This window comes from Colossoma macropomum, unplaced genomic scaffold (genome assembly GCF_904425465.1).
Source record: "Colossoma macropomum unplaced genomic scaffold, Colossoma_macropomum, whole genome shotgun sequence".
Taxonomy (NCBI): domain Eukaryota; kingdom Metazoa; phylum Chordata; class Actinopteri; order Characiformes; family Serrasalmidae; genus Colossoma; species Colossoma macropomum.
This window is the reverse complement of record NW_023494807.1, coordinates 26,846,985-26,872,091: the sequence shown is the minus strand read 5'-3', so window position 1 is coordinate 26,872,091 and position 25,107 is coordinate 26,846,985. Positions and strand designations below refer to the sequence as shown.

Below are 25,107 nucleotides of genomic sequence, written 5' to 3'. Positions count from 1 at the left end.
TTACAGCCTATAAATTGCTTCTTGTTGAGTTAATAAAATGGCTAAAGCTTACTGTGTTAAAGGGGAACTCCAAAGTTGCTGCATGATTAATCATTGGGATGTAAACAAATCATTCGGAGTGGTTTGGTGTGAAATAGTTAAATGTAGAGAAAGTTACTAACTCTGATTTCTTTACAGTGGCAGTGATAGCAACCAGGGTGTCGCCATGTCTACAACGCAGATTAAGCCGTTTTATTTATCATCCGAAATGACCAGCGGATCTACATGTCTTGAGGTTTTAGTAATGTTAATAATGAATAAAATTGTGGTAAATCTGAAAAAATAAATGGTTTAAACCAAAATCCTATCTGAATACCTATCCTAAAACAATATATGGGACATTAGGCAGAATATTCATAACCATTCTGTGTAATAACTTTGAGAGAGAGCTTTTAGACGTCTGATTCCTATCACCACCACCGTGGACAATTCTGAATTGGTAAAGTTCTCTAGAACTGAGCATTTCACATCAAACCACTCTGAATGAATGTTTACATCTTAATGATTTAACTATTAAAATCAGTGGAATTCCCCTTTAAGTTTGCCTGCATACTGTTGTTACTGTAGCCTACTATTGTTATGAGGCTGATCAATATGAAATATTCTTTTAGTTTTTGGAATCTCAGTGTTAGTTAATTTCATGTTTTACTAGCAAAAACAGTTCTGTACGTGGAAGGCTGCAGCATGGCTTTATCTGTTTAACAAGCAGAACTTCATGCAAAAGTGCTGCTGTGGAAAGTTCTGAAGCCAGACAACATATCAGGACTGATACAGGACATGGACTGCATGTTAAAAGAAAAGAAACAGATTACTTGACAACTATGCTTTCCTTCAGTTCATCTTAGTGCCCTGCACAGTGCGTGTAATGGCTGTTGCGATTTCCAGTGCTGTTGTCAATCGTATATCTGTCCTTTTAAGTCTATTAAGTCTAGTTTCTGATTTGAAAACAGCAGTACCTGAAATTCAAAGGGATTTTTTTGTGTTGCCCCAATTAACCCAGAACAGAATACTAAAGTATGTCACTGTGGTTAGCCATCTAAGGCCTACATACCATTTGTGGGAAATACAAATACCAGTGAAGTCTGTGACATGGACTGCAATATGAAGGGATGTAGTGTAACAGTAAATTAACAGAAGATCAACAGTAAATGAGTTAAAAGCAGTCTGTCCGCAACAATTAATGTAGTACTTTTTTTATGTCTCTTTGAATTCTTACTGGTCTCTCTCCCCAGAACACTGCGGCTGGTTATTTTTAAACCTTAAAACATCATGGTTGATTTAGTCGTTTTCAATTTATGCAAAGTATTGTCTTCAATAGCTTGCAAATTGTGCTGCCTTTGCAGCATATTAGATTTCATATACAGCAACAGACAGCTGTTTGCTTTGAATATTTACACCAAAAGGATGTACGTGGCATCGTGTTCAAATGAGGTCACTGTGTAGACGGGATAAAGGAAGAAAAGTTTGAAGGCTTGTTATCAAGTATGTGGTACTATTTCATTTTATTTATTTTTTTTAAAGCATGAATTGGACCTTTTGAGTCTTGGGTAGAGTCTGACCTGGAAATGCAAATAAGGTATCGATGGTATATTAATTTTCCCTTATTTTCTCTTCCACAGTCAGACTTGAAATGTGTGCAAGATGCTAAAGGGGGCACGTTCTACAGAGACCACTGTCCAGTGTTGGGTAAGTACAAGAACTGTATTTATTCTTATTAATGTTTTTATTTTAAATGAGGGTATTTTGGTGTCAGACATGATTTGAACCAGTCAGCCATGTTTTCCCCCTAATTTTTAATTTTCTTTTTATTATAAAAATCTTTCTTTTTATCAGAAGAATCTCTTCTTCTATTCTGTTCTTTTCTCATGAATGTATACATATCATCACCATCATCCTTATTATTGTTATTATACATTTCTTTAAAACTTCTAGAACATACAGTAAGATAAATACAGTTTCAACTTGGGCAAAAGTTCTCAACCCAAAAATGAACCGAATGCCTTATATGTTAAAACCATAACTTCTGGTTTTGTCCGCTGTTTTCATGTATTAATATAGTCTGATTTGCCTCCACTAGATGTCAGCACTCTATTGAAAGAATAATATTCAGCCATACACTGTGGTGGCACATTCTCCCTTTAAAAGCCTTCCTGGCCTCAGGCCATAATTGACTCTGTCCTCTCCTAGCTGCAGTTGCAAGGCTGAGTAAAACAGAATGAACTCGCATAACAAGCACTCAGTAGTATTTCTGCTTTTGAACAAGCGTCCACAAATTAAGGAAGAACTGATAACTCTAAATATGGACCCATGTATCACCGCTAAATTAAGACAGTAGCTAGTTTTGGTTCCCATTACCACATACTCTTATTTCCTGTGCTGCCTATGTGAGCAGTTCTGCTAGTTGATGTTGGTTGAATGTTAATTCTGCGGAATTTATCGCTTGAGAATTGTTTTTGTGTTGTTGGCCTTTGCTATGCTGATACTGCAGAAGGCTGCAGCATGCAAATAAACCTTCGAACGAATCACAGTGATTTGTACCTGTGTGCTGTGGGCATCCTGACCAATCACAGTCCCAGATGAGTGTTTCTGTGGCAAGGCATTAATGTAATCCAACAAAAGAAAATTATTTTGGTCAAAATAATTCAGGCAAAACACATTGAGTCAGCAATGTTTTAAATATATTGCAAGGTAAATCACAATCTCATAACAGTACTAATATTTTGTCAGCAACATGCAGCTCTGTTATGTTTGTGTTGTTGACCAAGTTCGTTATGCCTCCCCAGGTGAGCAGAATGGGAACCGGAACCCGGGTGGCCTGCAGATCGGAGACCTGGTCAACATCGACCTGGACCTGGAGATTGTTCAGTCTCTGCAGCACGGCCATGGAGGCTGGACTGACGGAATGTTCGAGACACTCACCACCACCGGCACCGTGTGTGGCATTGATGAGGACCATGACATTGTTGTCCAGTATCCCAGCGGCAACAGGTCAGGGCTCGTAAAGGCCATACGATCAGCTTGGCAAACATTTATGCATAGCACAGTGATCTGTTTGTTGGTTACCCAGGAGGATAAGCGGATTAGATAGAGTGTGTGTGTGTGTGTGTGTGTTTGTGTGTGTGTGTTTTTATAGTATTGGTAGTTTTACAGGATTTTTTTCAGGTAAGGCCCATTCACACCAAGTACAATTTTTTTTTTCCAGATTGAAAAAGCAAATGGTGTGTGTGTGTTTGATGGTTTGTTTGTTTGTTTGTTTGTTTGTTTGTTTATAACTCTTTAAAAAGAAGAAATTGGGCTCCCGAGTGGTGCAACCGTTTAAGCGTTGGCCCTATCATCAGGAGATCGCGAGTTCGATCCCTGGTGATGCTACAGCCATCCGTAGCCGGGAGTCCGAGAGAGCACAATTGGCCTCGCTCTCTCTGGGTGGGTAGGATGGCCCCTCCTTCTCCCCCCATCACTCAGCGCGATGCTAGTCAGCGCAGGCGTCTGTTAGCTGACGTAACAGATGTGGCGGTTGGCGCTTTCCTCCGAGCGCGTTCGGCTGTCCAGTGACGTTGCGTGAGCGGCAGTTCGAAAAGAAGCGGTGGTTGGCTTCACGGGTCTCGGAGGAAGCCTGTGTTAGCCTTCACCCTCCTAGCGTTGATAGCATCGTGTGATTGGGGGAGTCCTAACTAGCGGGTGGAATTGGAGACGACTAAATTGGGGAGCAAATCGGGTAAAAAATTTAAAAAAAAAGAAGAAAAGAAATTGCCTTGAGTAGTAACAACAAAGAATTCAGAATTTTTCTTCTAGCTGCAATATAGAGGCGCACACACTGAGTGCATCCCATTCTACAGAAAAAGACGACATGGAGGGTTCAGGACCTGAAGCTGTATCATGAGCGATTCCGAACATATTTTCGTGTGTCAGTGGGGAAGTTTGAGGCACTGCTTGTGTTTGTAGCTGCACTTTTACCCCAGCTTGCAAAAAATATTATTCAAATATAAAAAAGTTCACATAGACTGATCTCTTTAAGACTATTCATTTATACTTAAAATTAAATTATTATTATTATTATTATTATTATTTTGTTAACTATAATATTAATAATATATACGTGCTTAAACATATAATTATTGTTATACGTTTAATGTCTGCCCTGCAATGGACTGGCGTCCTGTCCAGGGTATTTTCTGCCTTCAGTGCAGTGACCGCTGGGATAGGCTTCAGCATCCCCCGTGACCCAGGAGGATAAGTGCCTTAGAAGATGAATGAATGAATTATGTTTACTCATATTCCTTAGTGCAAAAACAGATGTAATCAGCCAACTTCCTATAGCATTCTTCAAACCCTGTTAATCAGAAGCAGATCTATTTGGGCTTTTTGTAGACGTTCCAGTCTAAACAGTATTCGGTGCTGGCTTAAGCAACTATTAACACTATTTTTGTACATTTGTGTAGAAATGTATGTATAATATATAAATGTAAAGGGAGATTCACTCGAAATAGGCCCCGAATATTCTGTTGTAACTCCTGTTAGGATGAAGCAATCTGACCCAAAAAATCCTCTACATACCTTGACGTATGTGTAATCGATTGCATTACATGCGATGCTGGAAGTGATCTCTGTTTTCTGTCGGGCACATGAAGGAGTACGGGTTTATGTACCTGGAAGTTGCAAACGGAGGTTAAACGTCGCAACGGCTGTCGAGCGTCTACCTCATCGCTCCGACACGGGCATCCTGGCTTCTTCGAAGCTCCATATACTGAGGAGCACGTTGCACATTGTTTCACTCAGATTGCTTCGTCCTAGAGAGAGTTATTACAGAATATTCGGGCCTCTTTCGAGTGAATCTCCCTGTATAAGCCCTCAGTTGCCTTTGAATTCTTCTGATATAAATGAACAGATTATGAATTAAATCCTAAGCAATGACAGTTGTATTTCTTGAAAATAAATGTATATAAAGCTATAAAATAGCTTTATAGAAAATATAAAGCTTCAAATATATTCACTATAATTTTAAAAATAATCTGTGTAATGGCCGTGCATGCGTCTGATGACACCACGGATGAATGACAAGTCTGGTGGAGTCTACCACCAGAAAAATCTTTGGTCTGATAACAGTCTTTCATGTTGAGACACTCCTAATACCTACTTTACATCTGATTTTTGTTTCTTTGGATTGTTAAGGTGGACATTCAACCCGGCTGTACTGACAAAAGCCAACGTGGCGCGCAGTGGGGAGGTGGCGGCTGGTGCTGAGGGAGGGAGTTCTCAGTTCATGGTTGGAGACCTGGTCCAGATCTGCTACGACATTGACCGCATCAAACTGCTGCAGAGGGGCCATGGGGAATGGGCTGAAGCCATGCTTCCGGTGAGCTGCTCTAACCGCCACGCTCTTTATTCAATTATTTAGTATCTTTTGTCATCCATCGAGCTTCAACTTTAACCTTAATCGGAACATAAGTGTAGAGTAGGAGAAACCCTACTGCCGTAATGGCATTCGGAAACATTGTGCTATCACACCTAATCTCATCACCCCATTTTCAAGCACTTCATGAATTGCATCCAGCACTCAGAACACAATACAGTCGAGTGGCCCTAGTTACTGTTATTGATCTCAGTGACACTAGACTACCAAATTTGTTTTCTCTTATGCTAAATCTTTGTTTTTGTGTCTGTCTTGTTTTCTTTTATTTAATATAAGTTTTAAAGGTACACCTTGGTCCGAATAAAAAAATTTGACCATTGCTACATCTTTTGTAAAATGCTTTTGTGCCACACTAGTCCCCAAAGTAAAATTTTCTGGTTTAAAGACTAAGAAAACCCCCTTCTCATGATGTATATTGAACTTAGTAGGAACTGTTGACAAACTACAACTGCTTGAAATGACTTGAAAGGAAGGCAGGCGGTTAATGGATTACTTAAACAACAGAAATAATTTGTTAGATGAGGAGGACAACCAGCTAAAAGCTACAGTTAGCAAGGTAACAGACTTTCTAGATAATGTAGCCCGTTTTGGCTTCTTTTCTCTGGCTGAAAGGATAATGTTTTGCGTCCATTTTGTGCTGAATAAACTTAGAATCATTGTTTTCGAGATGAGAGTTACACTAAACCTATAGCTCAGTGCCTAGGGTAGCAGTCAGGATTGATTGACATGGCAGGGATTCTCAATGGTTCTATGATGTGTTTGCATAATGCATGCTGGGTATTTTAGTGTGAGAACATTGCTGAATGAATACATGAAGACTATATAAAATAAAAAAAGTAAAAGTGTAAATTCGGTCAAAGGCTGAGGGATCAAATGCTGTGCAACAGAGTATTCTACTGCGCAACAAATAACAAACAAAACTCTAGTTTTAGGCCAGAATGCCCCTTTAATTTAGCAGATGAGCCAATCTATAACAGAGGAATGTCAACTACGTCAAGATACTAAACACAAAGCTTGGATTTATAGCCCACATTTCTGCTAGTTTGCTCTGATTTTGAAGCTCATCAACTTTTCAAACTCCACGCGTACCACTGCTGGTGTGGTTTATTTATTGGATGGTTCGCACCATCATCTTCTTCCTTCACAGAATGTGTGGATTAGAGGCTAACAGCCACTGAGTGGCCTTAGATAGCATGCGCGGTTTATGTTTCTTTGAACACCATGCCTTTGTTTTCCTCGATGGACAAAGCTTAACAGAATTCCAATAGTTATAGTTATGAGCAATAGAAATGAGAAATGGTGCTGCAAGCTCAGGAGCCTTTGGGTATTCTCCTCTTAAATGAGCCTCATCTCGTTTTTAAAAGCCAAACCATGGACTTATTGATTTTTCTGTTCGATGCCCTCACTCCACCCCCCCTCACCCCTCACTCCACCCCCCCTCACCCCTCACCCCTCACTCCACCTTCATGTTGTGGAGTGGTTTGAGTACTGTTCTGTGTCGGCAGAGTTATGGGTGCTGTTGAGTGTGAACTTTGTTCGTTCTTCAGGTCCTTCTTTTGCTCTTTCTTTTTCTTCCTGGTTTCATGCCTGTTTGTGTTTGTTTCATTCAGTTTTATTTATATTTAACAAATTTTGGTTCTCCAAGCAGCTGCCTGGAAAGTTTCATAGTCACATGCGCTTTGGTTTTGTTTTGTCCTCACCAGACTCTGGGTAAAGTGGGCAGAGTGCAGCAGATCTATTCTGACAGTGACCTGAAAGTGGAGGTGTGTGGCACTTCCTGGACCTACAACCCAGCTGCTGTCACCAAAGTGGCCCCTGCTGGCTCTGCTGTTACCAATGCCTCTGGAGGTAACGCTCATATCCACACGCATCCGTATGCACACTTTAGCATATCTGCATCTTATGAACTGCCCCAATGTGCCCTAAGCCCTAATCTCCTCCTCAAAGTCCGTCCTTTAATGACGTCAACCATGTGCGGAAGTAGAGGGAGAGACCTCGGGACGTCAGGTTTAAAAGCATGCGTATGGAATGGACTCATACATACATGTACATTGAAATTACGCTATCAGTTGTACTCATTTTTAAATTAGCTAATTTGCTTATGTACAGTGGCTCAATATGGATTACAAGCATAATGCAGCTCCCTTACAAGGTGCTTTAATAAATTGGTCCTCATTTGTATCTCAAGTCATTTGAGATAAGCGGTCACTGCCTTATCCTCATCGATGCAGTCTTTGCAAAAGGCTGCATTAAGGGCAGTTATGAGTTCCCCATGAATGCCAAATTGAGAAAGGGGACACCCTACGGCAGGGGTCTCAAGCTTGCGTAACCTGGGGGCCACTAACCAGGTGGTCTTTTCCAAGGGGGGCTAGTTGAAACAATGCAGAGGAATAAAGTGTTGAATTTTTTTTTTGTTCACTTTCAAGTATGAATTTTAACTACATAACAAATTCTTGACCACTGTTCATTAACTATTTTTTGTCATGCTTAATTTACTGCTACAGTGAATCCATGAAGGCAGATTTAACTATCAGTCTAAATTTCAATAATACCTAATTTAGTTTATGCCACCCCAGTGTGCTTCTTCCTCCTCGTCCTCCTCTTCCTAATAATTGGTTTAATATTATTCAGTAGAAACCATGTCTGCCCATAGGTGGCGATTATCTGACAGTGGAGAAATTTACAAAGATATGTATGATGGGAGTAGTAAAGTGACATGCAGTGAAAATCTCACATTCAAGACTCATAAGGCTTAATGTTATTAATGTTGATGCTTTTATGAATAGTTTTGTAACTTGGATGAAACTATATATTATGTATATTATGTAGCTGAGTGTGAGGTTTCAGAGTTTGAGTTCAGTGTAACTCATTGAGAACATAATGCAGCATGCATCATAAGTTAATTCATTTCGTGTTGAATTCATCTTTTTGTCATCAGAGCGTCTGTCTCAGCTGCTGAAGAAGCTGTTTGAGACTCAGGAGTCTGGAGATATTAATGAGGAGCTGGTGAAGGCAGCAGCCAATGGAGACCTGGCTAAAGTGGAGGACATCTTGAAGAGACCAGATGTGGACGTAAGAATCCAGTTTGCTTACTAACCAGCTTTTTTTCCAGTCAAAATACAGCACTTTGTACTTAGGAGCAAGAATATGAATTCAAAATATATTAAAAGCAATCGATGAAGACCTCAGCAACACACCCAAAAATAATCATAAAATGTCACTTTGAACTGCCGCAGTCCTGAAAAGGAGCTTCAGATTTTCTTAGTGAAATCCCCCCGATCAGATCAAACCCTCCATCAAAGCAAGGTGGCTGCTATTATATGTATGAGATTCCCTTGTTCTCTCCCTTGGGCCCACCTGTTTATGTAACGGAGAGCTGGCACTGTGCACAGGAGAGCACTTTTGTAGCCCACACTTGAGACTAATATTCAAGGCACATGTAATTGTGGATAATATGGTAATTAAAGTTCACTGTGGGGGTAAAATATCACTTGTTTGTCCTTGAGACTGCAAGTATGTTTCATACTTTCAAAGTAGTGGTCTTGGTGACGTTTTGCTAAGCTTTCATCTGAAATTGGCCAAAAAGAAAAAAGGATGAGAATTTTAACTGCAAAAAAAGATGCAGTAGAACTACATTGAAGTGTTGACATCTAAGACGTTACAGGTCATTTTAAAGGTAATGAAAATAAGAAATGGTGCTTAAAAGTTTAAAGTTTAGAGGTTAAAGTTTACTTTATGTAAGCTGTTTTATTTCGTCAGGATTTTTTTTTTTTGCGGTTTTGGTTTTTGGCTCTGTGTGTGCTGAATTTTGGTTTCAGCCAAGCAAGCCAAGAATTTTTATTCTGTTATGATTTTGTTTTGTTAGATCCTCTATATATATGTGTATGTGTGTGTATGTGTGTGTATGTGTGTGTGTGTGTGTGTGTGTGTGTGTGTGTGTGTGTATATGTATATATACACACACACACACACACACATATATAGAGGATCTAACTAAATAAATCATAATAGAATGAAAATTCTTGGCTGAAATGATATATAAAATTCAGTCGTTACAGAGTACGTAGTGGGAAAAATTTACTACACAGCAGAATGGCAGGTGTGTTTGAATAGAAATATCTACAAACATGCATTTGTACACACTCACCATTGCTTTAGATGGTCTTTTGACCTCAGTAGTTCAGAAATACCCTTTAGCTGCTCTGTAGCCAAGCCAGCCTTGCACCTCCACTGAGACAGAGGCCCTCGATGAATCTCTCGTGCCTGCAGAAGGCTCATTAGAGTAAAAGGTTTTTGCCTTTTTTGCTGGGTTAGCTGGCTCCTCTGTGCTGGTGCCAGAGCAGCAAGGCCTGGTCCAGAGCCCCGTCTGGTCCCCATAGGAGTAATTGCCTAAAGTGTGTACAGAAAGTGAGGGAAAGGGGAGAGAAAAAAGGAGGGGGCAACCGGCCAAGTGATCCGCCCGACAGGACAAGACGTGTCCCGTGAACGCTCCAGGAGCTCCAGCATCAATATTCATGCCATCACACGCTGCTTTAACTTACCGCAGTGCTGCAGATCACCCAGAGGAGCATTGCAAAGCAAGCATGCACACACAGTTTGTATTCAGATGCGAAAGTGCCCATGCGTACGCTGGTATTACTATCTTAGATACTGCCAATAACTCATAATACTGTAGCTGAGCAGTGCTATGCCTAAACTTAACCTTGACCTTAGTAGCTAGAATTTTTTTTGTTTGTTTTTCAAGAAAGATAAAGAAAGAGGAGCAATGGTCAAAGATATCAAATGTAGTCATGTGAAAAAAAGTTGAGAAAAAAAATCCCTATCATAGTGCTGCGTGATATATTAATGCTGGCTTACTGGTAGCAGTTAATTGCAGACAGCCGCTTAAGAAATTATTGCGTTTGGGACAGATTTAACATATTTCAAACCATATGATACATTTATTGTACTCTAGAAAATCAAAATGTTTTGGTGATACTGGGTTACTGCACTAAAGTATCTGCATTTTATGAATTTTACCACATTTTTTAACCCTGCATAAATAATTGTTATATTTTTTCTGTAATGCTAATCCAGTTAGATTTGGTTTCAATATCTACATTTTTATAAATGTTTACTCATCAGCATTGGACTCACAATTTCCATATCAGTACATCTCTAATTAGTCATACAACAGTACTGATTTTAGTATTAGTAGTATTGGTAAATGACAAGCATTAGGCCCATACCCACAATAATATTCTGTATTGTTCTATACATATAAAATGGTATATCTATTGTCTTGGCAGTGAAATATACTGTGTAATGTTTTCTTTAATTTTAAAGGGCTTATCAGGGAAAACCAAATTTACCTTACTTTTTTAAATAAAAAAGTTTTTTGTATTGTATATACTTTGATAAAGTTTCAAACATACTTTTCACTCCCGTCCATACAGTTTGTAAATGGAAAATAACCTGCAAAAACAGCATGTTTTTAAATGAAATGTTTTTGTGACGTCATACATCCTACGGCAGTTTGCTTCATCCATTCACACTAAAGTTATAAGGAGAGTTTCAGCCCAGGCTACTTTTTGAATGAGGTACAATACAGTGTCAGTCAGCTCTGTTGTATTTACATATATCAGCCTTAAAGGCACAGTAACAAAAAACTGGCTGTTTAATTCTAAGGAATGAAGAGAGGCTGGAAAATGGTCATGTAAAAATTAATCATGACTGTTTTTGGTATATAAACCTACACAGACATCATAATTGGACCTCAAAAAAACAGTTGAACACAAGAAAAAAGTAAGGTAAAAGCCGTTTAAGAGAAAAAAAAGAGTAAAAACAGAACAGAGTGGAAAAAAACCTGTCACGTAAGACCTTATTTCACAGAGACGTTAAGTACTGAGTAGCTTTAACTTTGTTAATGCTAACTTAAAAACCCTCTGAAAACATGATACTGTGAAAATATTTGGAAAATATTGATGCTGAGTTTTATCTGTATCACCCAGCACTATCCTCTCATGAGGAAATTTCAGTCCTCAGATAGTGATAAATACGAAGAGCTATGCTCCCATGCACACTGACCCATATACACTGTTGTACATATGAACAAGTCATAATCACATGCGCTGTCCTGCCTTTCATTTCCAGGTGAACGGTCAGTGTGCTGGACACACAGCCATGCAGGCGGCCAGCCAGAACGGCCACGTGGACGTGCTGAAATTACTGCTGAAACACAACGTGGACCTGGAGGCTGAGGTAATCTGGTGCACCCGGCACGATTCATCTTATTGTCCTCAACCTAGTCCTTTGTCCCCCAGCAGCCTTAATGGAGCTTAATGTTGCTTCTGTCTTTTAACCTGAATTGCATTTAGGACCTGAAAAGCGGTGATGTGGAGCTAATTGAAACCAGCTAGATGCAGTTACTCATATTTAAACCACCAGACAAGTGTCCTTATTTTTAAATAGACCTCTAAAGGATCACTCCTGTCCATAGAGCCTGATTGTTTAGAGTAAACATCTGGACAAAACCGAGAGGATGTAACAACTTTGATGCAGTATAAAAAAAAAAAAATACTATGAATGTTAAACAGTATTTCTGATTTGCCCCTCAAACGGTCTTTTGTGGAAACTACTGTCAGTGATCAAAACTAGACATCTGGGTGTACCCTGTCAGACTAAAGTGGGCTAAAGACACACCCACCAATTGACTGAGCTTTTTTTTTGTCAAATTGATTAGAAATTCTACAGATGCAATTTGTGGGGGTTATTTTGTTAAATCCAACAAAATTGGCTCTGTAGAGTCAAGACAAATTTGACAATTTCGAAAATGAAGTTGAATCTTGACTTCGGAATCGCAAATTATATTGACCCTTAAAGCCCCAGGGGACCTAAACCCTAAAACCTAAATCTTTCTAAGTAGGTTAATCTTGGTCTTGTGGGCACACAAAACGTCCACTAAATGACCAAAATTCTCATAATTCGATGTAAACTTGGCAGTCTTTCTGTCTTATTTTATTCGTCATTTCATTATTTTTTCATTCAAGTTTTTTTTGGATATTTAATATAGCACTCACTTTCAGTGTCTCAAGTATTTTTTTATATTTTACACAGTGTTCCCTGAACGTTTACAAAGACGTGTTGTAACATCACAAGTGTGCAGTACCGATCTCAAATCGCACGTCATTTGAGTGTCAGTCAAGATGAAACGGAAATCATAATGCATTTTTCTCCTGTTCCATTACATATTTGTGAATGAAACATGGTGTCAGGGAGGATCTCTGAGCTGACTGAGTGTTTAGGGAGGGAAAAATTGTCGTTGTTTAACATTACCCACAGGTACACAGGGACAAAATCAAAACTGGAGCTCAAAAATCATTACGCTTTGTTAAGATTATGGTAAAACTAAAAAAAAATCTCTGTGATGGAGTGATGCTCATGACTAGGCACATGAATTAATGTAGTAAAAAAGGTCCATTTTAATTTCAGGTGGGGGCTTTTAGATGAAAAGCACCTCATGAGCCTGACTTGTAACTCACTCCCTCAACCCCATTTGGCAGGCTAGCACAAGGGGGTGCTGTTAGCACTCAGTAGCTTTTGGTGTTTTATAAGAGTGGTGCTTTGCATCAGTGACTCTGTGTGTCCATGTTTCAGATTAATCTCTGACAGAATTGGTAGCAGTGGGACCGCATTCCCTACAAATAGGGTCATAAGAAAACACATGACGCTAGTCTGAACCATAACCTAGACTGTCCCTAACTTCTCATACAAATATTATTGTGTAAATTCCTGCAAGTAGTCAAATACTGTGAGGTATTACTGTGTAGTCCTCCTAGGCAAGTTTTAAACATATTACCTCAGTGATTACTTGAGGCTGATCGGACCCTGTTGTTACTACAAGGCCTGATGTTTTCCCTCCCATTTCCTTCATAAGTTCTGTAAAATGGACTTTGTTACTTAACTTGCTTTTAAAATGTTGCTTTCTGCCTCCTGTGCCTGGACTATTAATCACACTCTAATTTCTGAGGAGCTTATCTCTCTTCTCTAATGGGTATTTTGTGCTGCAGAAATGCTTTTGTTCGGTTTTATAGGACTTATTTTCATAGTGAATCAGGTTTGATGTTAACAGTCAAAGAAATCAGCTTGGGTAATTCTCACGAAACTGCCTCAAAATGTTGATAAATATTTCTGTCATAAGCATCATGCAGATAAACAATATTCTTATAATTTAGATGGTCAGTTGGAGCTCAATATGATACGATGATTTTTTTATTTTTATTTATTTTAATCTTTTGCAAAATAATAATTTTCATCATTCAGTCATTTAATCATTAGCTTTAAAATACTTAGTCTAAGAACAGTATACAGATTTGAAAAGCGGAGAGAAAAATAAAACAATATTATCTTTAAACCAGTGTTGTGTTGTGGTAATAAGAACTTGGTCACTTAAATGTTGTTAAAAATCAGTTCAATATCCTTTAAAAGATTCAGGTTTAATTACTGAAGCAGGCATCACTGTTTGTATTATAAAAAAAAAATGAAAACATTATGGCTACGTTCACATTACAAGCCTCATCACTCAAATCCGATTTTTTGCTCAAATCCGATCTCTCTGACATGGTGGTTCACCCTCGTTTAGGTAAGTGACTCAAATCGGTCATTAATGTGAACGAACCAGCGTCCTGAAATGACCTGCATGAGCACATCCTGCTCAGTAACGTCACGTGCGTCATCAGCAAACAAACTAACAAGCAGAACGAGCTTCGCTGAGAAGATAATTAACTCTGATCAGCTCTCAGCTTCATTATTAGAGCGAGACGATGGTGGAAAAGGTGAGATGTGCTGCTTTTCCACCAGTTAAAGGTGCTGCTGCCATGGTAACGCTGAATAATGGCGCCATGGAAAAAAGCGTATGAATTCCAATCTGAGCGTCACATTAAGGTCGCATGACCATGAATCTGATACGTATCTCATCTAGGACCACATATGAAAGTGGCTCAGGTCAGATTTGAAAAGATCATATTTGTGTGTCCACACAGCCCTGAAAACATCAGATCTGAGTCACATTAGGGCAAAAAAATCAGATTTGTGCCACTTCAACCTGGCAGTGTGACTGAGCCTTTGTTATAATCATTTTAATTTTTCAAGTTGGTTCCTAGTTTTTGTCATGTTCTTAAAAATAACCTGCTTTGTCTTAATTTCTTTAATTCATCCATCGAAAACACAGTTTTTAAATGACATAATACAGCCATCATCATACCAAGGTGCATATTGACACAAAGGAGTGCTGTTGTCTGGGCTTCTCCAGCGCCCATATTAATAGCAGAAGCGAATGTTAGCATGCAGCTAGCGCATCCTCTGTTTACTTATGAGGAGAGCAGGGAGAAAAGGACTGTACACTGACAAGGCAGACATTGTTATTCCAAACATGTGACGGGTTCTCCACTCACAATCAAGGGGGAATATTTATGTTCTGGCATCTGGCGATATTTCGGGGCCGAGAGGTGTCTGTTGCTGTGGAGCAGATCATTCCCGCTGTTAGCTTTGATTGCAGCCTTTTTGCAAATGTTTGGTGTTCCCTTTGTGTTCGGTTGTCTATAATGAATAGAGTCACTGATGGGGTTGCAGCTATCATGAGAGGGCAAGGGGGATATGAATGTCACATCAAAGAAATGTGTAAGTGTGTATGCAGTTATTCTGCAGAGAAACGCTGAAATTGTCTGCTTGGAAAAATGAGTGATATTCAGGGTACCACTTGAAAGTTTGGTTGAATATCTTTTTCTTAATCTTAAAGGCATTTTGATGTAAAGGCTTAGGCTTAAGTGCTTGATATTTGTTTCCAATATGTGCATAAATGGTAAAGTTGACTATGTATGGATTTATTGTTCCAAGAAAAAATAAAAAAATTAAATTATTCCATTTTTAATGCCACCCGAGCAAGTAGTTTTCAGCATATGTGAAACTTCAAGCCTACTGGAAAAGCATCCCAGCTGGCTCCTTATGACGCTGCTTGAGAGAATGCCTTTGAATACTTTTAAGAATCAACATTTTTTGATTTGTATAATACTTTTTTGGTCATTATTCAGTGTGTTATATGACAGTTTTAAATTCTTCATTATTATTATTAATACGAGAGGAGTAGAAATAAAGAAAAACCCTTTATGAGTAACTGATGTGACCTATCAACCCCACACGTACACTTTCAAGTGATTTGTGTTTTGAAGCCAAGGAAATTTATTTGTTATGCCAAAGACAAGACAGTCCAGCAGTTTTACCCTTTCACTCCTGTCTGACCTTGGACCTCTCTGACCTTTTGCATTCCTCTGATTAGTAGGCTCAGACCAGAATGGTTTCATCTTGGTGACATATGTCCTGTACTAACTGACTTTATCCTTTTGTGAAGGATAAAGATGGAGATCGAGCAGTCCATCATGCTGCATTTGGAGACGAGGGGTCTGTCATTGAGGTGCTGCATCGAGGCGGCGCCGACCTGAATGCCAGAAACAAGCGGCGACAGACACCACTGCACATTGCTGTCAACAAGGGCCACCTCCAGGTGGTGAAGACCCTGCTCGACTTCGGCTGCCACCCCAGTCTTCAGGTAGCGGACGTTATTTTGCTGTAGAAATAATTAAAGAAATGATACCCAATATGTGTTTGTAATTGTTTTCACAAGGGCTGCAACGAATGATTATTTCTGTGATTAACTATCGACTAAAATAGATTGCTTCCCTCTTTTTTCCTAACTTGCTTTCATTTTAAATTCGTGCATGCTGTGAAACTACAGTCTGCAGTACTTTGTTTAATGCTGCATTTTACCACACTTTATGTATGAAAATCGCTTCTTTTATGGTGCAACAAAATAATAGAAGCAATCTGAAATTGTAGTGTCAGAATGACCGCATAGATTATTCGGTATATGAACATTACAGAGCTTTATTGAGCACTTTTTACATTGAATGACAACAATAAAAATACATCTTAAGATATTTCATAAGTAACTTCACTGACTGTCTTTGCAGCCCATCTTTATATTAAAGGTTTAGAGCATTGCTTTAACAGTTAAACATTTTGTAAATGTATTTTTTTTTTTCACTTTTAAACCCTAGCATTTAACCTTTGCAATTAATTAATACAGTGATTCCCAGTCCTGGTCTTAGCCCTTCTGTCATTGTTGTTTTTCCTGCTATAATTCATCTGACTATTGAGTGCTTGTGGAGCACTTAGTTATTAGTGAGTTCAATCAGGTATAATGCATTTGATACATGAAAACACAAAATGGGCATAGCATGAACCCCCAAGGGGTGAGCTTTTAAGTACAGTTGATTGTCTAGCATCTGCAGTCATTGAGCTGTAAGAAGGGGCGTGATTTTAGATAAAGATTAATCACTAAAAGCCTGCAATGATGCAATCTCACTGCTTTATAGACATTTAGAAATCACTGATTCTTGAATGGGAAAACATTTTTGCACTTTGTAAACAGAGTTCAAATGAATCCCTAGTTAATCATAGCAGTCCCTATGCCTGCTTAGTTAACTGCTTCAATCGTTACACACCCAGTTACCTTAAGCTCTCAGTTGGTGCATTTTATTATGTATTTTTAGGTTTTTTTCTTATTTGTAGGTTTTTGAAATGATCTTATTAAGAGTAGAAGTGAGACTAGAGTTCTGAGAATCATAGACACACTTATGTTCTTTCCACTCTCTCCTGCACTGCAGTCGGCTTTGATTTCGTTTGAATATTTTAAGGCAGCCTTAAGCCTCTGCTTTGCCTTCAGTCAAAACCATCTCTTTTCCTGGGCAGAGAATTTTTCTTCCCCTTTGTTTTAAGGGGGTATTTTTGTCACTGTTCATGCTCCAGACTAGACGAACATGTAGAAGTGTTTACCTAGTGATTGGCGCTGTGGTGCTATGGCCTTTTATTCCTTTATTCAGCAGTGAGCAGTCTAAAATATTTTTTTTTACCGTGAATTTAATATGTCTTGGTTAGTTAAAAAAATTAAGTACTTTCAAACGGTTTAAACTGTGAGGTTTATTAGCATTCTGATTAGACTGTGTTGCCAAACTGATATGTGTAGAAAGTTTTCAGAATATCTTCAGCGTAAAAAATGTTCTTGCACTAGCCCTCACTTTGGAATTTCCCACTTTTCATTAAACCAGGTCAGGACAGGAGAGAAAAAATTGCATACTTGTTTGTTTAAGAGCCGTGATACTGGAGTTATAAATTAATATGGGACTAATATGGGTGCTGCCCCCTGTAGGACTCAGAAGGAGACACACCTCTGCATGATGCCATCAGCAAGAAGAGGGATGACATGCTGTCGGTTTTGCTGGAGGCTGGTGCTGACGTCACCATCACCAATAACAATGGCTTCAATGCCCTACATCACGCTGCGCTCCGGGGGAACCCCAGGTATGGCTGCTTCTGTGTTACGTTAGCTTGTTATATTTGATTTCTTTGCAGTGAACTGTTATGGCTTTGGTGTGATAAGGTAACTGCGAGTTGATTATTTATGGTTCTGATATCTGCTCACGTTGGAGCCATTGCTGGGTGAACCCACGGATGCCCCTTTTTTTATTTATTTATTTATTTATTTTTGCTGAGCCCCTCAGCTGTTGAGGATTTGATACTGTTTGAGCTGGTTTTGGGACACCGGTCCAGGATGATGGCAATCAGTTTTTTAATCAATCTCTCCTTCAGTCTCTCGACAGCAACATGGGGATCCTCTTTATTGACTTTGTGGATGAAAAAGTGCCCATGTCAGTATTTATGGCATGCTTGTACAGTGGAGACTTGCTTTGGAGTTAAGCCCTGTCCCATCGTCATCAGAAAGTCCTCAAGATATATAGCCCTTCTCCAGCTCACCATTTACTCTTATTTCTCACTCGAGTTCCCACTGCTGCAATCTTCTCCGAGCAGCCCTCCGGCCTGCACTGAGGCTGCAGTTAAAACTCGGCCCCCTTTAAGATAAACTCTGTCTCTTTAAGTGGTGGCTCATCCTGAGCCTGTGTCCTAAGTGCGTCTCTTCTGCAGTCTCTTCAGCCCCCATCCCCCCATCCCTCGTTGCGTCTTGGGTGGCTGTGCCCCAGTGGAATTTATCGAATATGCTATCCGTCTTAAAAATGTGATTAATTATAAGTTCTGCTTGACCTGTACTTGCCAAGTTTGTTTAGTCTTGTTTCTCTGCAGCTACATTTTGTGTTCTTTTTTTCCTCCTCAAAAGTTTTGTTAGATTTGATGCTGATATCATCATGTCCTCACTACTTTCTGTGGCTTGCATTTGTGGGAGCCATTACATTAGTTTGCATGCAATGCGTTTTGGTGTAGTGCATCTTTTTTTTTCAAAGAATTGCCTTTATCAGGTCTGTTTCAGTTGAACCACTCTTAAGACAAGCAATAGCTGCAATAAGGAAAACTAGCTGCTTTATACTTTATCCTAGTTGTGCCTTCCTGATGGTGGCCCAAGTGCTTCGGTGCTGGTGGGCCTGTGGATACTCTGAGAAACTTGGAACACCACTGAGGAATCCCAAACAGAGAGACAAATCACATGAGCCTGAATGGGTGCCAGAAAATTTGAGTTGCGCGTCAACACGTGTCCCTCTCATGCGCATGCATGTGGTGTATATGCGCAAAATACATGCATGAATACTTAGAGCTGAGCAACATGACAATATCAGTGTTTATGCTTTTTTTGAGCATTTTGTGGCTACTGTCAGTACTTAAACACCACTTACCAACTACATGTTTGACTACAAAGAGCATAATTAGTCCTGTTTAATTGGATTTAATGCAGCGCAGTATGTAAAATGCTGGACACAATTAATTGAATTTGTAGTTTTGATAGCATGTATGTTGTATGTCAGTGTAAAGTATACGCTAAAAAACTTGATCATGATATAACATTTTGTCTTATTGACCGTCTCTATGCATATTCTTTCTTACATTTGCAGCTCATAATCTGGAGCTCTTTAAATTCTCAGACAAAAAAAAACAAACTAGTAGAGAGTTTTGGGCTGTTTCACGGAAGGGTTGATTTTGAATGTTGACAAGGTTTGCTTTAAGGCTTCGCAGTCTCTTTTACATTGTTTAATCTGTGTAGCGCAGTCCTCCGAAGTGCTTTTGGTTATCCACGCTTTCCTCGGTGTGCGTATGTGTTTATTGCAGCCTCCTGGTTCCTCTCCGTGGCGCTCTGTTCGACTGCTGGAAGCCAGTGCTGCTACAGCACTGTAAACAATACGATTAATAGCCCATGACTTACAACGGCACTTCTAACGGGCCCTGCAGAGGCAAACGCTGCATGCTTTATAAGTCTTGCAATCCTTTTTTACTCCCCTGCAAATGGGTCAACCTGTTTGTTAATTACTGTGTGAAGTCCCGTTCTCAAATACACTACTGCATGCAGGCACATCATGATTCTGGGATTAAAAAAATAGTTTAGACAGTTGTTTTAATGACTTTCTCTTCCTGTTCGCCAGCTTGAGAGGCTCCCTCTGTCCCAGACTGTCGCAACAGGGAACGCTGTTGGACGATGCACAGATTTGCGTCCAAGTTTTAGCTGTCATGTACACGACTGGTCAGTGAGCTTTTTTTGTGGTGAACAAGTTGATCTGAGGTGCTTGAAACTAAAGCTGATTATTCGCTGGGACTCTTTAGCCACAAATAAGGGCAAGCTTGCCAATGTGCTTATTTGTTTTTCCCCGTGATGCTTGCTTATACACTGTGAGAACAAGTAGTGACTTCAGTGTAAATCCACAAAGGTTTTGGATCGCTTGCTTGATTTAATGACAAAAGTTCCTTTGAAGGTCATGTGCTATAGGGATGTTTTATATTCATGCTGCTGTGCGTAATTGGCGTTGGTCCATCAAGCCATGCAGACACAACAGGGTCAGCATAATATGGTGACAAATTTGAGTAATTGGGGACACAATTATGATGCGGTGTGGGAGAAGGAGAACAGGAGTGTGTGGCAGAGACAAGGGAAGAGAAGATCTTCCGAAAAACCTGGCACTGCATGCCTCTGTTGCAACACTGTGCGAGGAGACCCTGATCTAGCTGTCTGCGATTGGTGTGCATGTGTCTCTATGTCTATATGTGTGTACGCAGCCCCCCTGTACTATAGCATCTGGCTTTTATCTCCACTCCTCTCCCGCTGTTTGTGAGCAGGAGGATTATTGAGAGGCAGAGAGGCTACCGAGCCCGGGTGTGTCGCAGTGAGCTCATGCTGTAACTCTCTCCCTCTCTCTCCCTTTCTCTTCCTCTCTCTCTCTCTCTCTCAACTCCCCTTCCCCTCCTGTAAAAGGCAGTCTCAGTTGTTCACATGTGTGCTTTTCAACCCCATGGTCTAGCCCACCTCTGCGCCATGCTGCACCTCAACATTTTATATTCGGCACAGTGTGTCCCACCCTGCAAAAATGGATAACCCCTGCACTTCATCCAAGCTTGATAAATCAGAGACCATCTTTTGGACAACATTGAAAAAAGAAAAAATAGGTAGCAAAGGTTTTTGGCTTGATTTGAAGTTTTATTTCTGTAAAAGAAAGTGTTTCGAAGGACACTGCAAAGTCAGTGGCATTTACTTAAGAGTTTATAATGCTGCTGCTTTGTCATTTCACTGTATTCACACGTTAAGTAAACACAAAAGAGAAATGCAGTCAGAGCTTAACAGTAGGAGCCATCCAGAAAGTTCCTGTTGTCATCAAAGCATAGCTACAGCTGGTTGAAGGGGACCAAATCCATTGAAGAGGTGATTTGGTTCCATTTTACCAGCTTTAGCAAAGCATTGGGGTTCATTACAAAAGACAGATGGGGAAACCTCTCCATCTGTCATCCTGCGGACTAGAAAGGCTTGATTGCATGGTCCATCTTCCAGCTTAGTAAAACGGGACGAGAACTCCTGTGGAAATATTTAGGTTCATCGTTACCAGGTAAGGCTTGTCATGGAAACATGGAAGGAATCCCCTCCCCTGAGCACTGGTACAGGACAACTTGCGTCGCAGCTGTTTTATCGACGTTCTGCTGCATCTCAGCACCCTCACACCCTCCAGCAAGCGATCTTCCCCTTGCATGCCCTTCTTTCCTTCCTTCAAACACTTTCTCACTTTTTGCAGAGAAAGAAAAATTGCACCCAGAGAAAAAGGATAATAATAATCTGTTGTGGTACACTTGAGTCACATGTCCAGGAGTCATGTAGCAATTACAACCGCTGATGGATGGGGCCTGGTGTGGACATAGTGCCGCTTAGGCTACAGAGATGTGCTGCTCACTCTGTAGCCGTCGTCAAACTCCTAACTTTTACCAATATTGTCATCCCGGGATACATCGCAAAGCCTTGATAATTTTCCAGCTTAATTCAATTATGGAGAGTGTTGCGAAGCGGGGGCTCCTCTGAGACTGTTCCCGTGGTGAAGTTAAAATAGCAAACATGGATATTCGCTTCCTGCAAGCATCTAGTTTCGACTGTCACTATCAAAGGAAACCATCGTGCTTTGTAATATTCCACCGGCACATTGTTCTGGAAGATGTAAATAGCCTAACTGCACTTCAGCAAAAGGAAGCCTCTTTAACTGGATGTCTTCTGGTTTGTCTGTGTGTGTGTGTGGGGTCACTGCTGCTCAATATGGCACTTGTTAAGCACAGGTCAGTAAAGTGCTATTTACACCACCAATCCCCCTCCCTTCAGTAGACAGACACTTGCTCAAACATCCTGGGCAAATCTCTACCCCCAGATACGCTTGGCCATAAGTGGGCAAAAGCCAGGGACAGCAGCTGAACATTTTATAATGTCAGCATCTGCTGTGGGTGTCAGTCAGGCTGAGGTTGAGGGCGAGAGAAAGAGAGGGATCACAGCTACATGACTGACGGGAGTGACCCATACAGCAAGCGCTGCACAAAATTGGAGAGAGCGGGAGACCACAGAGGACAGACTGGAGTGTCTGTAACAATTCGGAGAAATGGGCCACTTTCTCTCTCAGGCCCAATCATGACCAAAGCCATTAACTCTAAATCTTCATACGAAAGTTGTCCTTTATTTGTTCCCTGCTGTTTTAAGTCGACAAAACTTAAGTTTTTCACCAGCTTGTCTTAACAACCTAGATTTTGTACTGCGAGACGTAACAATGGTGCCTTCGCTGTATTTATGCTCATAAATCAAGTATGACCTCAACAAAGGAAACAATGTGGGGCACCACAATGTAAAGTTTCAAGTAGAGAAGTAGGTTAGTCTCTCTTAAGTGTGAAATTGGGATCAGATGCTGCCTTCAGTTTTCTGCATATTATCGGTACCTGCTCACCTGATTAAGCTTTGCGTGTTGAACCTCATTTTACTACCTTATTCGCACTTGTGAAGTCTGTGATCCTTTATCAAGAATAAACTTCTATGACTTGTCATGTTCTGTGCAACAGATATTCTAACCCGGAGTAAAATGAGGGAACTGTATGAGAACATGACGCAGTCTGCCTGTTTGATGAGAGAATAGAGAGTGCAGCCCCTGTTCTGTCCCCCTAACACCCATTCTCTTTTTTGTAGAGGTGGGCAACAATTGAAATCAGCTGACGGGCGGACCTGACTGATCCTGCATTGTCACTTTTCCATACCCTAATCTGACTGTTTTGTAGCTCACCAAAGCATTTGGCAAGCCTTGCAAACGTGAACAATGGGGACAGGAATCAGAGATGGAGGGGCTGGGGTACGCAGTGTTGGTTGAAGGGGGGTTGATGGCCATGGGTGGAGTGGGCAGCTGTACTGTCATGCATTGTAGGGAAGCCTTAGGTTAATAGCCAAGTGCTCTGCACCTTTCTGGAACTGTCAGCAAGTCCCAGTGTTTTTTTCCACCTTCGAGGCACAAATAAGTTGTCCCCAGCTCACCCCCTTTTGTTTCATTTTCAGGCAAAGGGAGGGACCTTTGGAAAAGATTATGGTATTAATCTTTCGGACTAGCTCCGACATACCACTGCCCCCCACAGAACAAGGGGCTAAGTTGCGACTGGCCGCTTTTCAAGGTCCATAATGCAGCAAACTCTCCAATAATAAAACGACCCCTGTTCCAATTGCTGTTTTTCTTTTCTTGCATTTTGTCTTGGTCATTTTGGGTAGAAGTGACTAGAAACTGCTCCCTTTAAGGATCATAAAACCATATAAACCAGCCTTTTTAGGTAGAATTTTGTTCCGTGCACAACAAAAAATTTGGAGAAGGCTTAAGTATTACCTTAACTAGCCTATGAACTTTATTGACTACCTGCTGCAATGGGCTATTTAGCATGCAAGTTGCTTTATTAGGGAGGAGCATGTTGGTGTGCTGGTGAAGTCCCTGACAAGGAGCTGTAACTTCCTCTACAATATATGCTGCAGTAAACCTCTGCACTCTTATTCAGCACTGTTTTCACCTCAGTATTGTACAGTCTCCACATACTTACACTCAGTAACCCTTGTAACAAAGAATGTTAAATCAGAGAAAAGTCCTGATTTGAGGATTAGCACCTGACCAAGAATACATACTTCTTTACATTCCATAGCTGTCATATGTTCATATGGGCACATAAAGAAGTATGTACACCAAGTAGGTAACTCCAAGCATAGCTCAGTGTCCTTACCTTGTTTGATTTGCTCTGTTAACATTTGGTTTGCAGACTTTATAATAATCAACCTTTTGTGTTCTGTGGTTACTAGCAGCTTAGCCCAAAAAACCACATTACAGAATGCAGTGGTATGGCGATATATATTACAGTGTAAGGTCACTTTCAGTGGTGGTGCTGTAGAAAAGAGGCTTGTTCTCACCCCAGACCCAGCAGAACTGGCTGTTCTCCCCAGTACACATTTAGATGTGTTCAGGTCCACACAGTGCCGTCTGCTCCAGTGACCCTGGTTGTCCTCTAGAGATCTGAGAGAATCCATAGGGAATACAGAAAAGAACAACGCCCAGGACTTCTGTTGCAAATTTTAAAAAAAGGTTACCACTGTCCTTTGTCCTGGAAAAAAACAGTACAAAAACAGTACAGCAAGGGAGAACGTCCTTGCCTTTTGACTCCAGTACTCCTTAAGATCCTTGGAAGTTCACTGTACCATCCTGGCAATAAAGGCACAATTTAAGGTTAATAAACCTCCCATACATGGCACATCCTTTGCACCCACTCTCTTCCCTCACTTACTCACACCCTTTAACTTTGCCACTCTTCATCTCCCTGCAGTAATCTGTTTGACTGCATCTCCCAGTCGTATATCAGACTGGTTGCTGATGTTTAAAACGAGGTTGATCCAAGTGGAACAGGAAGCTATTGTGAGTGGGATTTGGGCTTTAGGCACAGAGACCAGGCCAGAGGTCACATGCAAGGGCTAATGCCCACTCAGCACTTGTGGATTGGACTGGGTGTGCTAATTTTTTTTGTTTTTAAACCCCTCCCTCTTTTCTTTAGTAGTGCAGGTTACTAATTTTAACTCGTGTGCTTTCATGTATTTTCACCTAGTCACCTGTTTACTCTAGAAGCAGCTGTTCAACTCTGAGGCTAGACGGTAGAGATCAATAACAGTTTGAGTGGTAGTGTGAAATGTTCAGTAACTCTCTAATGAATCTTTGCTTCAGCTCCACACATTCCACAAGTCAGCGCCGGCCCTCATTCACCATCACCACCCTCCCCCCTCCACAAGAAGCCTATCAAACACCAGGGCCAGTAGGAGAGAGCAA

At 40.5% G+C, this 25,107-nt stretch overlaps 1 protein-coding gene across 1 annotated transcript in view; it reads left to right on the top strand.

Moving 5' to 3' along the window:
• The window catches only part of mib1 (mindbomb E3 ubiquitin protein ligase 1), a 79,657-nt gene that overhangs the window by 12,645 nt on the left and 41,905 nt on the right, over positions 1-25,107 (top strand). The window contains 8 exon segments of the mRNA XM_036556600.1: positions 1,659-1,725; positions 2,823-3,027; positions 5,209-5,392; positions 7,153-7,297; positions 8,388-8,521; positions 11,582-11,689; positions 15,834-16,031; positions 17,691-17,842. Coding sequence (XP_036412493.1) covers positions 1,659-1,725; positions 2,823-3,027; positions 5,209-5,392; positions 7,153-7,297; positions 8,388-8,521; positions 11,582-11,689; positions 15,834-16,031; positions 17,691-17,842 — 1,193 coding nt within the window.